This window comes from Zosterops lateralis (genome assembly GCF_965231275.1).
Source record: "Zosterops lateralis genome assembly, chromosome: 25".
In the NCBI taxonomy this organism is placed as follows: domain Eukaryota; kingdom Metazoa; phylum Chordata; class Aves; order Passeriformes; family Zosteropidae; genus Zosterops; species Zosterops lateralis.
Genome location: NC_139785.1, coordinates 3,517,050 through 3,532,006, shown reverse-complemented (window position 1 = coordinate 3,532,006; position 14,957 = coordinate 3,517,050). Strand labels below are relative to the sequence as shown.

Sequence of the window (14,957 nt, the reverse complement as noted above, 5' to 3'; positions counted from 1 at the left end):
CATTGAAATACGGATTTATTCCCATTGAAATATGGATTTATTCCTATTGAAATATGGAGTTATTCCCATTGAAATATGGAGTTATTCCCATTGAAATATGGAGTTATTCCCATTGAATTATCCCATTGAAATATGGAATTATTCCCATTGAAATATGGAATTATTCCCATTGAAATATGGATTTATTCCCATTGAAATATGGAATTATTCCCATTGAAATATGGATTTATTCCCGTTGAAATATGGAATTATTCTCATTGAAATATGGAGTTATTCCCACTGAAATATTCTATTCTGTGAGTCTGAAAAAGACAAAAAAAAACCCGGTTGTAATTCACATTTTCTTTATTTTAGGGATTTGCTTTTTTACCCTTCTGGAAAGATGAAGGGTTGCTGTAAAGTCCTGGAGAACTCCCAACTCTCCTGCTGCCCCAGTCCAGGATTTGGGCCAGTCCCATGTGGAACATCACACAATCATCAAATCATAGAATAAGTTGCATTGGATTTCTGGTTTGTTTGGGGTTTTTTATCCTTTTGGACATCAGGCTGCTTTCCCAGCTTGGCCAAATCCAGCTGGAACTCCAGGTTTGGGGTCCCAGGGAGAAAATAAAAGTCACTGTTGCTTTGTAACATCTGGAATTCCCTGCTCAGCCCCATGGGGGGACCAATCCTAAATATCTTCATCAATCCTAAATATCTTCATCAATCCTAAATGTCTTCATCAATCCTAAATATCTTCATCAATCCTAAATATCTTCATCAATCCTAAATATCTTCACCAATCCTAAATGTCTTCATCAATCCTAAATATCTTCACCAATCCTAAATCCCTTCCTTTGGCGTGTCCCCAGAGGACCCTGGTGCTGCTGGGGGTCAGGAGCTGTTTGGGCAGTGATTCCTGAATTCCCTGGGGGTTCCAGGGGGTCACTCCAGGTTCCAGCAGCCCCAGTCCCACCTCCCTGCCCCCCTGGGTGACAAAACCACCCCCCCAGGGGCCTTTGGGATGGGGCTCCTTGTCCCTTCTGCGCCTTCAAATCAAAAAATCCCTGAAAATTTTAATACAAATATCAGGAAACTGCAGTTTCCTGCAGCTTTTCCATGGTTATACATCTGTCTCCCTTCCACAGTAAAACATTTTCTCACTTATTGACAGGTTTTTGTCACTTGGGTTCTTCTCTGGGGTTTCCAGATCCTTCTCTGGGGTTTCCTCATGTCCCTCTGTCACATATTGCATGTTGGATTTGGGATTTGCAGCTAAAACACAACACAGATTTTGTGTTTATACACATATTGTATATATTATATTTGTGTTATAAAAAAAATATTATTTATTATTTAATAGTGTTATTATACTATATATATTATTTAATATTACTTAATATTACTTATCATAATAATATTATTTATTATTTAATATTATTTATTATTTAATATTATTTATTATTTAATATTATTTATTGTTTAATATTATTGTATTAAATATATTATTGAATATTATTATTCAATATTATTCATTATAATATCATTAATTATTAATATTATTGTATTATATATTATTGAATATTATTATTTAATATTATTCATTATAACAATATAATTTATTATTTAAAATTATTGTATTGTATATTATTTAATAGTATTATTTAATATAATTTATAATAATAATATTATTTATTATTTATTATCATTGTATTATATATTATTTACTGTTATTATTTAATATTATTTATTATAACAATATTATTTATTATTTAATATCATTGTATTATATATTATTTACTATTATTATTTACTATTATTTATTATAATAATATTATTTATTATTAATGGCTGCCACCTGCTCTGGCCACAGTGAGCAGCAATGAAATAAAACAAGAATTATTTATGTTAATTAAAGTTTTTTACCTTGGCCATTCTTCTCATGGCCTGGGCTGTCTTCGTTAGATCTGGATTTATAACTCTCCAATGTCTGCTCTGAAACATCATTTTCTGTGGAAAAACCAAATTTATTTACAACAATGAAATTTTTTTCCAACAATTCTTTACCTTGAGCATAAAAACCCTGAGAGAAGAGTTCCAAAATGTGGATTTCTCAGCCCTCACCTCTTTTCCACACGCCGTGGGCTTTTTTCAGCTTCAGCAGGAAGAGCAGGACGATGATGAGCAGCACCAGGACCAGAGCGGCCACCAGGACGGGCAGCAGGAGATTCTTCTCCTTCCTCACCCTCCCTTTGGGCTCCGGATTTTGCTCTGGAACAGAGATTTGAGTTCTGAAACATCCTCGTAATTAAGAATGATTTCACCTGGATGAACATGGTGGGAAAGCAGAATTCATCCAGTGGATTGAGAAGAATTCACCTTCATGAATGTGACTAATCAATTTATTCACGTACAATGAATTATGTTATTCACATATAATGAATTTATTCATGTGAATTGTATTATTCACATATAGTGAATTTATTCACATATGACTTGTATTATTCACATATAATGAATTTATTCACAAATAATAATTCACACTCATTAGGTTTTGGACTTAATTTTAGGATGAGAGGTCAAGTTTTTTGTGGCATGAACAAGGAAAACTGATTGAGCTCGGTGGCCTTGTGCTTTGGCCCAGCAAATAGTAAAAATTAATTTTTATTATCAGGTTTTATTTGGATGATAGAAATGGTTGTGTTTCTGTGGCATCCCTCAGGGTTGGAGCATTAACCCATCAGTTGCTTTGGCCCAGCAAACCATAAAATTTAACTTTTATTATTATTATTTTTGGATGATAGAAATGGTTGTGTTTCTGTGGCATCCCCCAGGGTTGGAGCATTAACCTGCCAGAAGATTTGGCCCAGCAAACAGTAAAATTTAACTTTTATTTGGATGATAGAAATGGTTGTATTTCTGTGACATCCCCCAGGATTAGAGGATTAACCCATCAGTTGCTTTGGCCCAGCAAACAGTAAAATTTAACTTTTATTATTATTTTTTTTGGATGATAGAAATGGTTGTGTTTCTTTGGCATCCCCCAGGGTTGGAGCATTAATCTGTCAGTTGCCTTGGCCCAGCAAACAGTAAAATTTAACTTTTATTTGGATTATAGAAATAGTTGTATTTCTGTGGCATCCCCCAGGGTTAGAGCATTGACCTGCCAGAAGATTTGGCCCAGAAAACAGGAAAATTCAGCTTTTATTATTATTATATTCTTTTTTTTTTGGATGATAGAAATAGTTGTATTTCTGTGGCATCCCCCAGGGTTGGAGCATTGACCTGCCAGAAGATTTGGAGGGGGTTTGTGTTCAGAGAGAATCAGAAAGGTTTGGAATTCAGAGAGAATCAGAAAGGTTTGGAGTCTCCCTGTAGTTTCATACCCAGGATGAAGGTGGGAATCACTGTTGTGTTTTCACCTGCTGGTGGCACCTCTGTCCTGGGAGGTTCCTCCTCGGTGCCATTTCCACTGGGTGCTGCTCCAGCCCCTGGAGGATGGGAAAGGAAAACAAAATTTCTCTGAAGGAATGTTTAAGAAATCCCCAACAGCTTCAGGTACTGCCCCTGATGTAAGGTCTGGGCTCACTTCCCTAATTCTGCATTTAATTTTATTCTTTGTATTTTATTATTTAAAACAATTTGAATTTTATTGTTTAAAATATATTGTATTTTATTTATTATTTAATTTTATTTTTATATATGTATTTTAATATTTATTAATATGTTGTTAGAGAAACAATTTCCAGCCAAATTAAAACCAAGCTGAGCTCGGTTACTTTGGAACTTTCCCAGCCCATCACTTTGCTCCTCCTGCCTGAAAAACCAGCAATGAGCAGAAATCCTTCTACTTTCAGCAGATATTTTGGTGTTCCTGTTCTTGACCCCCCCCCTTTCCTGTCCTTTGCCAGTGTCTGATGAGGGAATTTCTCACCATTGAAACCCCCAGAAGTCGCTGAACCTCCCAAATTTCCTGTTGTTGTTGTTTCTTCAGTCCCTGTGCAGACAGAGAGGTGACTTGGATTTCTCATGGACACAGACAACACATCATTAGATGTAATTATATATAATACATAAATATATATAATAAATACATAAATATATATAATAAATACATAAGTAAATATAATTGTTAACTTTCATTTGCAGTGCTGAAATGATGGTGTGCACCAAAATTAATAAGAGATTTTCCTTTAATTTTAAATTTGCATTCATAGGAGATTTTCCTTTCCTTTTCACACTCAGTAAAAGCCACAGAATTGCAGAGTGGTTTGGGTTGGAAGGGACCTGAAAGCCCCTCTGGTTCCATCCTCTCTTAAAAAATTCAGGAAAAAATCAGGAAAAAAATTCCCTTTCCTTGGGTGTTGTCCTGGCACATGTCAGGATTTATCAGAAGAGGGTTTATCAGCATATATTCATTTTGTGCTGTTTGCCATCTCCGATACATCACTTTTAAACCAACAGGAAAAAAAGAATTGAGGCGTTTCTAAAACAGCAGCACTTTTGTCACTGTCGTGCTAAGGGAGGTGTGAAACTCCTGGAGGGGTTTTTGGGGTGATTTATTTGGGCTGTGGGGCTTTGGATTGTGCTGGAAAAAAAAAAAAAACTAACAAAAACAAACAACCCCCCCCCCAAAAAAAAAAAAAATTAAAAAAAGAATAAAAAATAATAATAATAATAAAAAAAAAACAACCCCAAAAAGAACTGCTGGAGGCAGCAGGGAGGAAGAGTTGTTGCACAGTGCCATCTAGTGCAGCCCATCCAGAGCATCCCAGCCTGGCTCCCGCCCTGCTCCAGCCTTTCTTCCTCCAAAGGAGAGGAATTTTAGCTGGGAAATGAGGGAACAAGCAGGGAATGCTGTGCCCCACACTCCCCCTGTGCCCCCAGCATTGCTGTACCTGTCATTTCGGGTTTGATAAATCCAGGTGGCCGAGGCCAAACTCACCGTTAGATGTGACACCTGTGGGGTTTGGCTGGGCTGGAGCTGAGCTGGGAACTGATGGATCCTCTGGGGATGAAGAGCTGGAAACTTCTGGAGCTTTTGGAGATGCAGAAGGGCTGGGATCTTTTTGGGATGTAGATGGGCTGGAACCTTCTGGATCTTTTGAAGATTCAGAGGGACTGGCGCCTGCTGAATTCCCTGAAGGGTTGGGAACTTCTGCATCTTTTGGGGATGCAGAAGGGTTGGAAGCTTCTGAATTTTCTGGGGATGCAGAAGGGCTGGGATCTTTTTGGGATGCAGAAGGGCTGGAAACTTCTGGATTCTCTGGGGATGCAGAAGGTTTGGAAATCTTTGGCTCTTCTGGGGATGCAGAGGGGCTGGCACCTGCTGAATTCTCTGAAGGGTTGAGAACTTCTGCATCTTTTGGGGATGCAGAAGGGTTGGGATCTTTTGGGGATGTAGATGGGCTGGAACCTTCTGGATCTTTTGGAGATGTAGAGGGGTTGGAAACTTCTGAATTCTCTGGGGATGCAGAGGAGCTGGTACCTGCTGGATCCTCTGGAGAACTGGGATCTGTTTCATTCCCTGAAGGGTTGGGAACTTCTGCATCTTTTGGGGATGCAGAGGGGTTGGAAACCTCTGGATCTTTTGGAGATGCAGAGGGGCTGGTACCTGCTGAATTTGCTGGAGAACTGGGAACTGCTGGATTCTCTGAAGGGCTGAGAGTTTCTCCCTCCTCTGAAATCCTGCTCGGTTGTTTGCAGCCTAAAGAAACCACCCCCAAAAAATGACAAAGATCAGAAGAGGCTTTGCCACCGAGCAGACCCTTGAAAATCTTACCCTGCCCTGGGTGTTTTGGGTTTTCTGTCTGATCAAGGGTTTCACTTTCAGTCCCGTCCTCCCACCCCCAGCTTTCCTGTCCTCAGAATGTATTTGCTGCTCTGAAATGAGGATTAAACTGCTGTGGGGGGCTTGGGGCAGGTGCTGCTGCTCAGATCTGCCCCCAAGGAACAAGCCCAACCCCTTTTTGCCTCGTTATAAAGCAGATCCCACACTCAGGGCTGCAGGCTCTGTGTGAACCTGCAGAATTCTCAGCAGCTCAGGGCAGTAAAATTGTCAAGGCAGAGCTGGAGGAGCTGCAGTACCTGTGCTGGGTAGGTCCTGGAAGGGGACAGAGGCCACCAGCCTGTGTCCCCCCAGTGCAGGGTGCTGGATGATGCAGCTGGCTGTCACCTTGGGGCTGTAGCTGAGGATCCTCAGGGTGCTGCTGGTGCTCCATTTCCCCCCATCAGCCCCCAGCCGGTGCCTGGTGTCACCTGCACATCCATTGGGAGAGAAAAATAAGAAGATTTCTACTCCAGAGTGATAAATAAAATCATTTACATCACCCTGAAATCCTGTTCTCCATCCCTGCTGCAGCTCAGGGTTGACTCTTCCCCTTTTCCAGCTGCTGGAAGTTCAACATGAGGATTTCTGGCCCTGCCGGGAGGAATTAGGGGGAGCCTGATGGGATTCCCAGCCCTCCAGGCAATAGTGATGAAAATAAAGTTGTGTTTGATGTGCCCAGAGATGTGTTTGAGCAGCCCTGCTGGAGTGGGAGCTGTTTCAGATGTTCACCTGAAGGGAACAAATATTTCTATAATTTTATAACGCAGAGCTCCTGATGCCTCCCCTTGCTCTGGTACCTTTCAATGAAATAAATCCCCCATTTCCAAATAAACCTTTGCAAATCAGAATTTCTCAACCCTCTTTCCATCCCCAGCAGGGCCAGGTAGGAGCTCCAAAAGGATTTCAGAGTGAAGGAAATCATAATTTTCAGCAGCAGCTCAGTAATTACAGCTTTGCCCCTGCTGAGCCCCTGTGCACCTGAGCTGTTGCAGCAATTAAGATTTATTAGCTATTTTCTGATTAGTGTAAATATTTGCAGGAAGTGATTAAAGCTGGGAATGGAAGGGGAGGAAGGAGAGTTACTCCAAGCCCTCAAAAAAATTCAGAAAAAACACACACAGAAATTTGAGAAATAGCAGATTAGGGCAATGATTTTTTTATCTTTCAAACAATTAAATTTGTGTGTCCCACCTCTTCATGCAAACATTCCTGCTGTGAAAGCCAGCCCCAGGTGAAACAACCCAGCAGACACAGCTCAGGTATTCCCTCCTCTCCAAAGGTGAGGAGGAGATAAAGATAATCAAAGTTTTTGTGTTAAAATATTGGAGAAGTGCATTGCTGGTTTGAAGGAGGCGCTTAGTGCCTGAACTGTGCCTTGTGATGTCACAAATAATTCACTTTATCAGGGTGTTTTAAGTTTGGGGAGCCCTCTGGCTTTAGGAAAACACTGTGAGAAATAGAGATAAAAAATCAGGGGGGAAATATTGATGTTTTTATGATTTCCCAGCTGTTATTCCCCAGGCCCTCACACACAGCCCAGCTCTTCCCAAACACAGGAATTAAAAACCTGATTTTCCACCATCCATGCACTCCTTTTTTGCATTAACACCCATTTATCTGCCCAACCTGATTAATTTTTATCATCAACTCTCCTTTCTATCTATATTCAAACCACAAAACACAATTCTCTGCTGTTTTCTAGAGCTCTTATTTAAAAATAAACCATCCTGGGGCACGGGATGTTGCAAATTCACCTTTAAATACATTGTTTGATGATGCAAAGCACAAGCAAGAACTTGCTGATGTGTGAAAGAAAAGAAATTTTCATCCCTGAGTGTTTTTCTCACATTTTTGGTGCAGATGTGCACTGGAGCTGATAAGGCAGTGATTTTTTAGAATAATGTTATTTATGGCACTGTTAGAATGCCAGTTATTGGTGCAGCAGACAGTGAAAGGAGAAAAAAGGCCGATGCTTTGAGAATCCAGAGTTTGGGGTTGTTTTATCCCATTTTTGTCCCATTCGGTGCTGAGGTTCCAGGGGTTTGGACTGATCTTATCCCACTGGAATTCAGTGCTGAAGTTCTAGGATTTTGGATTCAATTTATCCCAGTGGAATTCAATGCTGAGATTCCAGGATTTTTGATTTATTTTACTCCACTTGAATTCAGTGCTGAATTTCCACGGGTTTTGATTCATTTTATTCCAGTGAAATTCAGTGCTGAGGTTCCAGGATTTTATTTCATCCCAGTGGAGTTTAGTGCTGAAATTCCAGGAGTTTGGGTTTATTTTATTGCACTGGAATTTAGAGTTGAGGTTCCAGGGGTTTGGGCTCATTTTATCCCAGTGGAATTTTGTGCTGAGGTTTCAGAATTTTGGGTTTATTTTATCCCAGTGGAATTCAGTGCTGAGGTTCCAGGATCTGGGGTTTATTTTATCCCAGTGTAATTTCGTGCTGACTGTTCCCCAGAGCTGCACCAGCAGCAGGTTTGAGTGACAAACCCACTAATATTTCACCCTCCATCATCTTCAAACCACCCAAAACTAACAAAACCCCAAATTTTAGTGCTCAACCCCTGTTTTTGGAGCTCTTACCTTGGAGCTCAATCCCGTTGTCCAGCAGCCAGGAGATCTGGGGCTGGGGTCTGCAGCCCTGGGTGTGGCAGGAGAGTTTGATGCCTCTGCCCGAGTCCTGGGACACCTCCAGCACTGGCTGGGAAGGAGCAGCTGCAGCAGGAAGATTTAGGATCAGTTTGGGGGGATTTTCTACTCATTTTTAAATGAGCATCATTGGAGGGGACTGTATTTTATCTCCTTGTGTTGTGTTTTATCTTCTTTTTCCAAGCTCAGGATTAAATGCTCAAGATGGTGTTTCTTATTGGGACTCATTGGGACTCTTATTGGGACTTATTGGGATTCTTATCTTTGTTACAGTCTCACAAGCCATGAGTTCTACAGCACTGCTGATAACAAACTAAAAATGGCCCCTATTTCTACAAGGTCTCTACAAGGTCTTTTGAGGATGAATTGTCCAATTAAGAAATGACACCTGAATTATTTTTACTTTTAACCCAATAACCAACCACCCATGGCTGCAATGAGGATTTTTCTACCCAATTACAAAACACCACCCAGAGCCAAGAAGAAGGTGAAGAAGAAGGACTCAGCCTCTGCCCTAAATCCTCCATCTTGCTTTATTTATCTATTACTGTATTCTAAACCCTTAAACTCTAAGTTTTCCACCCTGTGCTATCACACACTTCTATCCAAACCCCACACCCACAATCCCAGGGCTGTCACTCAATTTTGGGAGCCTTTTCCACGGCCTCAGGTCAATGCAGTGTTTGCTTGGGGGTCAGATGTTTATTTTATTTTATATTTTATTTATTTTATTTTATTTTATTTTATTTTATTTTATTTTATTATCCAAGCCAAACACTGCATTGAGCACCAAAGGCAGGTCTGGATTTGAGGAGCTGCCTCTGTTCTGCTCCTCTGGGAAAAACAACCCAAAGCAGTGGAGGGAACTCACCCAAAATCTGGACATTGTGGCTCTTGTTTTTGAAGTCGCTGCTGTAGTAGAAACATCTGTAAATTCCTGCGTCCTGCACGGTCACGTTGGAGAGCTGGATGGACAATTCATCCCCGGAGTGATGGAGGAGTTTGTACCTTTGGTCTTTTAGAGCTGCAGGGAAGAGAAAAGCCAGCACATCATGGGGGTGGTGCACAAGAGGAAGTCAAAGCATGAGGAGAGTTTTTATTTTATGGCATTTTAAAGTTTAATGAAAGCATCACCTAGGGTATCTCTATTCTTCTTTCTCTCTCTTGACTTTCTAATCTTTAATTCTTTCCTCTGCTGCAATAATTTACAGGAGTCCTCAGGGTCAGCCCAACAAGTCCATGGACTTTTCCCACAACTGCTGCACAGAAAATGCAACTTTCTGCCCTTAAATTGAACTGAAACTGGGGGTTTGTACAATCATCAGGGGGACAGAGGTCTCAAAAACTCTCTTTTATTTTATTTATTTATTCTTTTGGCTGAGCTTTTGACAAAATACTGAGCTGGGAGGAAATCCCAGCAATTTCTGGATTAAATAATACAGGATTTTGAGACCATCATGGTGTAAGACTCATAACTGGGGTGTCATATTTGTAGATAAAACTGGAGGGAACTGATTCCCAAAGTGGTTCATTGGAGAAACCACGTGACAGAGGCTGCCAGGGGTGACTCAGATGAAGAATGAAAACCTTCAGTGCAGTGCCAGCTTTGGTTTCTTCCCTAAACAAAGGGGAGAAACCTTTCTTTTGTATTAAAAAGAAAATATTCAGTGTGTCTGAACTTCTCCAGGATCCAAATGCTTTGGGAGCTCCAGTTCTTTGCTCCAATGGATACTCAGCTCCTTCCCCACCCCTGATAAATCTCCCACCTCTGTGGTATAAAATACTGAGAGCAAAACATATTAAGTATATAAATATATGGAGATTAAATATATGGAGATATAAATAAATGGAGATAAATGGTGATTTCCTCCAAGGTTGTGCGAGTAAATAATCAGATTTGACTGATTATTATTAAAGTAAATAATTATTTAACTGCAGCAAGGGAGAGGAACTCCTACCACAGCCTGCTGGGGATTTTGGGGAGTCAGGACTCCCAACAGCACAGGGTGGGTTGGGATAACCTCATTTCCCCATGGATCAGCCCCATGGATCAGCCCCATTTCCCCCATGGATCTGCCCCATTCCCCACATGGATCAGCAAATGGCCCAAAGTGATCCAAGTGTGCAAAGCCGTGCCCATTGTCCATTTTGGGTGCAGCCCCTGGGGGGCTTTGTCTGCCCTAAATGGACCTGAAGGCCCTTCAATAAATAGAATTATAAATAGAATTTATTCTCTGAACTCTGTCAGGTCTCTGTTTTTAGGTAACCTCAAAAGTCCTCAGTTTCTGGTGACCATGAAGGGACAGGAGTCTCTGAAAGATCCTCTGGACCGAGCAGGACCCAGCTCCAACCTCCCACCACGGGGAACTTTGGGATCAGGGTCCCCCTGGCCAGGGTGGCAGCAGGGCCAGCCCAGTGTCCCCATCCCTGTGTCCCCATCCCTGTGTCCCCAGCCCATGTCCCCATCCCAGTGTCCCCACCCAGTGTCCCCATCCCTGTGTCCCCATCCCAGTGTCCCCAGCCCAGTGTCCCCAGCTCAGTGTCCCCATCCCAGTATCCCCACCCCAGTGTCCGCATCCCAGTGTCCCCATCCCAGTATCCCCACCCCAATGTCCCCATCCCAGTGTCCCCAGCCTGGTGAACTCAGCCCAATGTCCCCAACCTGGTGTCCCCAGGCCAGTATCCCCATCTCAGTGTCCCCATCCCAGTGTCCCCATCTCAGTGTCCCCAGCCCATGTCCCCAGCCCATGTCCCCAGCCCAGTGTCCCCAGCCCCGTGGGCAGTGTCACCACGCTGGAGTTTCACACTCACCCCGGTGGGAGTTGAAGAAAATGGTGAAACCCCGGGGGTTTACCCACTGCAGGGTTGAGTTGCTGCTCTTGCTGGGGGGGCTGAAGGCGCAGTGAAGGTTCAGGTTTTCTCCTTCCTTCAGGGTCACAGTGTCACTGGCAGCCCCTGGAAACCCCCCTGCCACACACAGGGGAAAAAACAAGTGTGAAATGGTGACATGGATGTTTTTGCACACAGCAACGTGTTAATTTTCCTTTTTCTCAATGGTTTTTTGTAATATTTCTACATTGCCAGTACGGTTGTAGGGATATAAATAAATTATTGTCACTGGATCATCACAGGTACTGGGTGGCAAAGGTTTGGGATTTTCATCTGCCAGCACAACCAGATTTAATTATTAAGCCAGTTTCAGTTATTAGCCAAGAAAGCATTTCATTATTAGTCAATAAAGAACTGAAGCAGATCCATTTCATGCATTCTCTCTCTGTATTTAAACACAAACATTCAATTTTCACTTATTCCATTATTATAACTAAATAATATTTAAGGTCCTTTCCAACCCAGGCCATTCTCTGATTTTATGTCCCGTTCTGGGGCTGTTGAACCTGATTTGCTCAGTGTGTGACTGATTTCCCAACATCTCTGAAAATGAGGCTTTTCTAATTCAAAAATTAAACTTCTTTTCAAAAAAACCAAACCCAAACCTGGCCTGGCACAGGTTGCTAAAATGAAATTTTACTCTCTCTTCTCACCAGCTCATTTCACAGGCAGCAGTAAAATGTGGTTTTTCTCTCCAGACTTTCTAAGGCAGATAAAACACCCTGAAAATGTGAATTCCCTTCTCCAGACTAAATCCATGCCCTGGAGAACGCCAAGATTGGAGCCTGGCTTGGAGTTAAGCGAATAAGCAGCAGGAGAGTTTTCTTTTCATTCCTGTTTTGTGTGTTTTGATTTGATTTTCCAGGTAGTTTTTAGCTGCCAATTCCCCACTGCAGTTTGGGGAAATGAACCTTTCTGGGCTTCGGGGGAAGATTTTTCACCTTCTTAAAAATTTGAAATCGCTCAGAAATGAAGTTTATATATATACATATATATAATTTTTTTTTTTTAATTTTTTTTTTTTGCTGGAGCTGATTTTTTTTGTACTTCTACCTTGTAAGGCAGCAGCTCCCCGTGGGGATTGTGGCTGTGCGTGTCCTGCAGAGGAGCTGTGGCAGGAGGTGAGAGCTGTTCAGAGCAGCTGGGGCTGCCTGTGGTTTTCTACAGCCCCCTCGGGTATTTCTGTCCCCGGGCTGGTTTCCTGTCACCACCAGCACTGTGGGGTCTGGCACATCACACCTTTGGGGGTGAGCGAGAAGAGCTGGGGGTGATTTATAAATGGAATTTCCATGGGAGACCACTGGAAAAATGGGTTTTATTCAGAGCGTGACTCACAGGGCAGCTCTTCCTGCACAGGGGCTCAGCTCTGCAGCCACTGTGGTCACTAAAAGTGACCATTAAATGGTCCCCAGGGCAGGGGATGGTGGCTTTGGTACCGTGTGGAGCCCACCTGGAACAGCCACTCTGCCATCAAGGGATGGATCCACCTTCTCAGCAAGAAAGGGCAGTAAGATGCTGGAAATTGCAGGAGAGTGGTTCTGCTCTGGCTGCTATTCTTGGAGCCCCCAGGAAGTGACTGAGAGCTCCTTGCACTGAGAGCATCGGGGAAGTTATCTGTGACCTGTAAGCCACACTCACCCGACTTCATGATTGAGTTTTAGTTTTGGTGCAGGGTTATCTGTGAGCCTGTAAGCCTCAGTCACACCATTTCTTGAGTGAGTTTTAGTGCAGTTATGTGTGAGCCTGTAACTCACACTCACCTCATTTAATGAGTGAGTTTTAGTTTTGGTGCAGAGTTATCACTGAGCCTGTAACTCACTCTCACCCTGTTTAATGGGTGAGTTTTGGTGCACAGTTATTGTGAGCCTGTAACCCACAGAGCCAACCCATTTAATAAGTTAGTTTTGGTGCAGGGTTATTTGTGACCCTGTAATCCACTCACCCCATTTAATGAGTGAGTTTTAGTTTTGGTGCAGTTATCACTGAGCCTGTAACTCACTCTCACCCTGTTTAATGAGTGAGTTTTAGTTTTGGCTCAGAGTTATCAGTGAGCCTGTAAGCCCAGAGCCAGCCCGTTTAATGAGCTTGGTCCTGGCTGCTGACCTGTGGATGGAGCTGAATTAATTCTGGAAGCCAAAGCAGCAGCTACAAATTCATCCTGCAGGAGTCTGTGGCCAAATGGGGGAGAGGGGCTGTGCTGAGAGTTAGCAGATTGTCAGCACAGCCCTGCAGTGGTTTCTGCTCCAGGCTCTGTCAGGGAGGGAGAGGGAATATTGCTGCAGCCCCAGGATTGTGGATCCATTTCTCCTGCAGAGCTCGGGAGTGAAGCCTGCAGGATCCTGGGCAGGGATTGCTGCCCTGCTCCTGCCCTGGGTGTTCTGTTAGATCCTCCTCAGATCAGATCCTCTGAGTGTCTGACACAGTCAGATATGAACCTGTCACCCTCTCCTGTGCCTGAAAGGCAAAGGAGACCTAAATAAGCTGCTCCTCCAGCAGGAGTGAGGAGATGGAGCATCCTAAAGCTTTTCTTTTTCAAATTACTGTGCAAGTTCTCCCTAAAAAACCCTCAGAGAGTTCTCCCTAAACTCTGATTCCATCAACCTCTTTTCCCACCACACATGAGCAAAGGCACACTGGGATTCCTGTCCCAGGCAAAGCCAGCAGTGACCTCCTGTCCAAATTTAAGTCAAAATATTTTGATACCCCAACATTTTGTCACCTCAAGCTGCTGGAGACCTGGAGACCTGGTCTCACAGGTCCTGGGTTTAGGAGTCTGAGAGCCTTGGGAACAGGGTGACAAAATGTCAATAAGTGAGTTTTAGTTTTGGTGCAGAGTTATCACTGAGCCTGTAACTCACTCTCACCCTGTTTAATGAGTGAGTTTTGGTGCAGAGTTACTGTCAGCCTGTAACCCACAGAGCCAACCCATTTAATAAGTTACTTTTGGTGCAGAGTTATTGTGAGCCTGTAACTCACACTCACCCTGTTTAATGAGACAGTTTTAGTTTTGGTTCAGAGTTATGTTTTTTTGTCACTGAGAGACCAAGAGCACGGAGAGACCCTGAGCTGTGCTGGAGCTGTGCAGAGTTTTCCCAGCAGGAAAAGCAGAGGTGAAGGAGAGAACTCCAGTCTTACCTTGCAGCAGGATCACGGTGAGCAGCACCCCGGGGATGGCCATGCTGAGCCCAGCCGGGCTCGGTTTCCTCTCTCTGCGGGGCCGGGGCTGTCACCGCCTTTTCATCCGGGGGGAACGATGGCCGTGACCTCATCGCCCATCTCTGCCCCTGCCCCGCTGTGCCTTCCCCCTGCGGTGACACCGGTGACACCAGTGACCTCATCGCCCATCTCTGCCCCTGCTCTGCCCACCGCCCCTTCCCCCTGCGGTGACACCGGTGACACCCGTGACCTCATCGCCCATCTCTGCCCCTGCCCCGCTGTGCCTTCCCCCTGCGGTGACACCGGTGACACCAGTGACCTCATCGCCCATCTCTGCCCCTGCCCTCCTGCCCGCCGGGGCTGCGGTGACACCGGTGACACCGGTGACAGCCGTGACCTCATCGCCCATCTCTGCCCCTGCCCTGCCCGCTGTGCCTTCCCCCTG

General features: G+C 43.6%; 1 protein-coding gene across 1 annotated transcript; it reads right to left on the bottom strand.

Moving 5' to 3' along the window:
- Positions 1–815: 815 nt before the first annotated feature.
- On the bottom strand, positions 816–14,603 carry CRTAM (cytotoxic and regulatory T cell molecule). The gene is made up of 11 exons (XM_083877937.1): positions 14,492–14,603; positions 11,279–11,434; positions 9,339–9,491; positions 8,402–8,533; positions 6,067–6,237; positions 4,925–5,686; positions 3,914–3,976; positions 3,366–3,470; positions 2,104–2,250; positions 1,906–1,989; positions 816–1,254 (listed from the first exon to the last, which is right to left on the bottom strand). Exons 1-11 carry the CDS (start codon positions 14,532–14,534, stop codon positions 1,103–1,105), a joined length of 1,968 nt encoding a protein of 655 aa, XP_083734063.1. The 5' UTR covers positions 14,535–14,603; the 3' UTR covers positions 816–1,102.
- Positions 14,604–14,957: the final 354 nt, after the last annotated feature.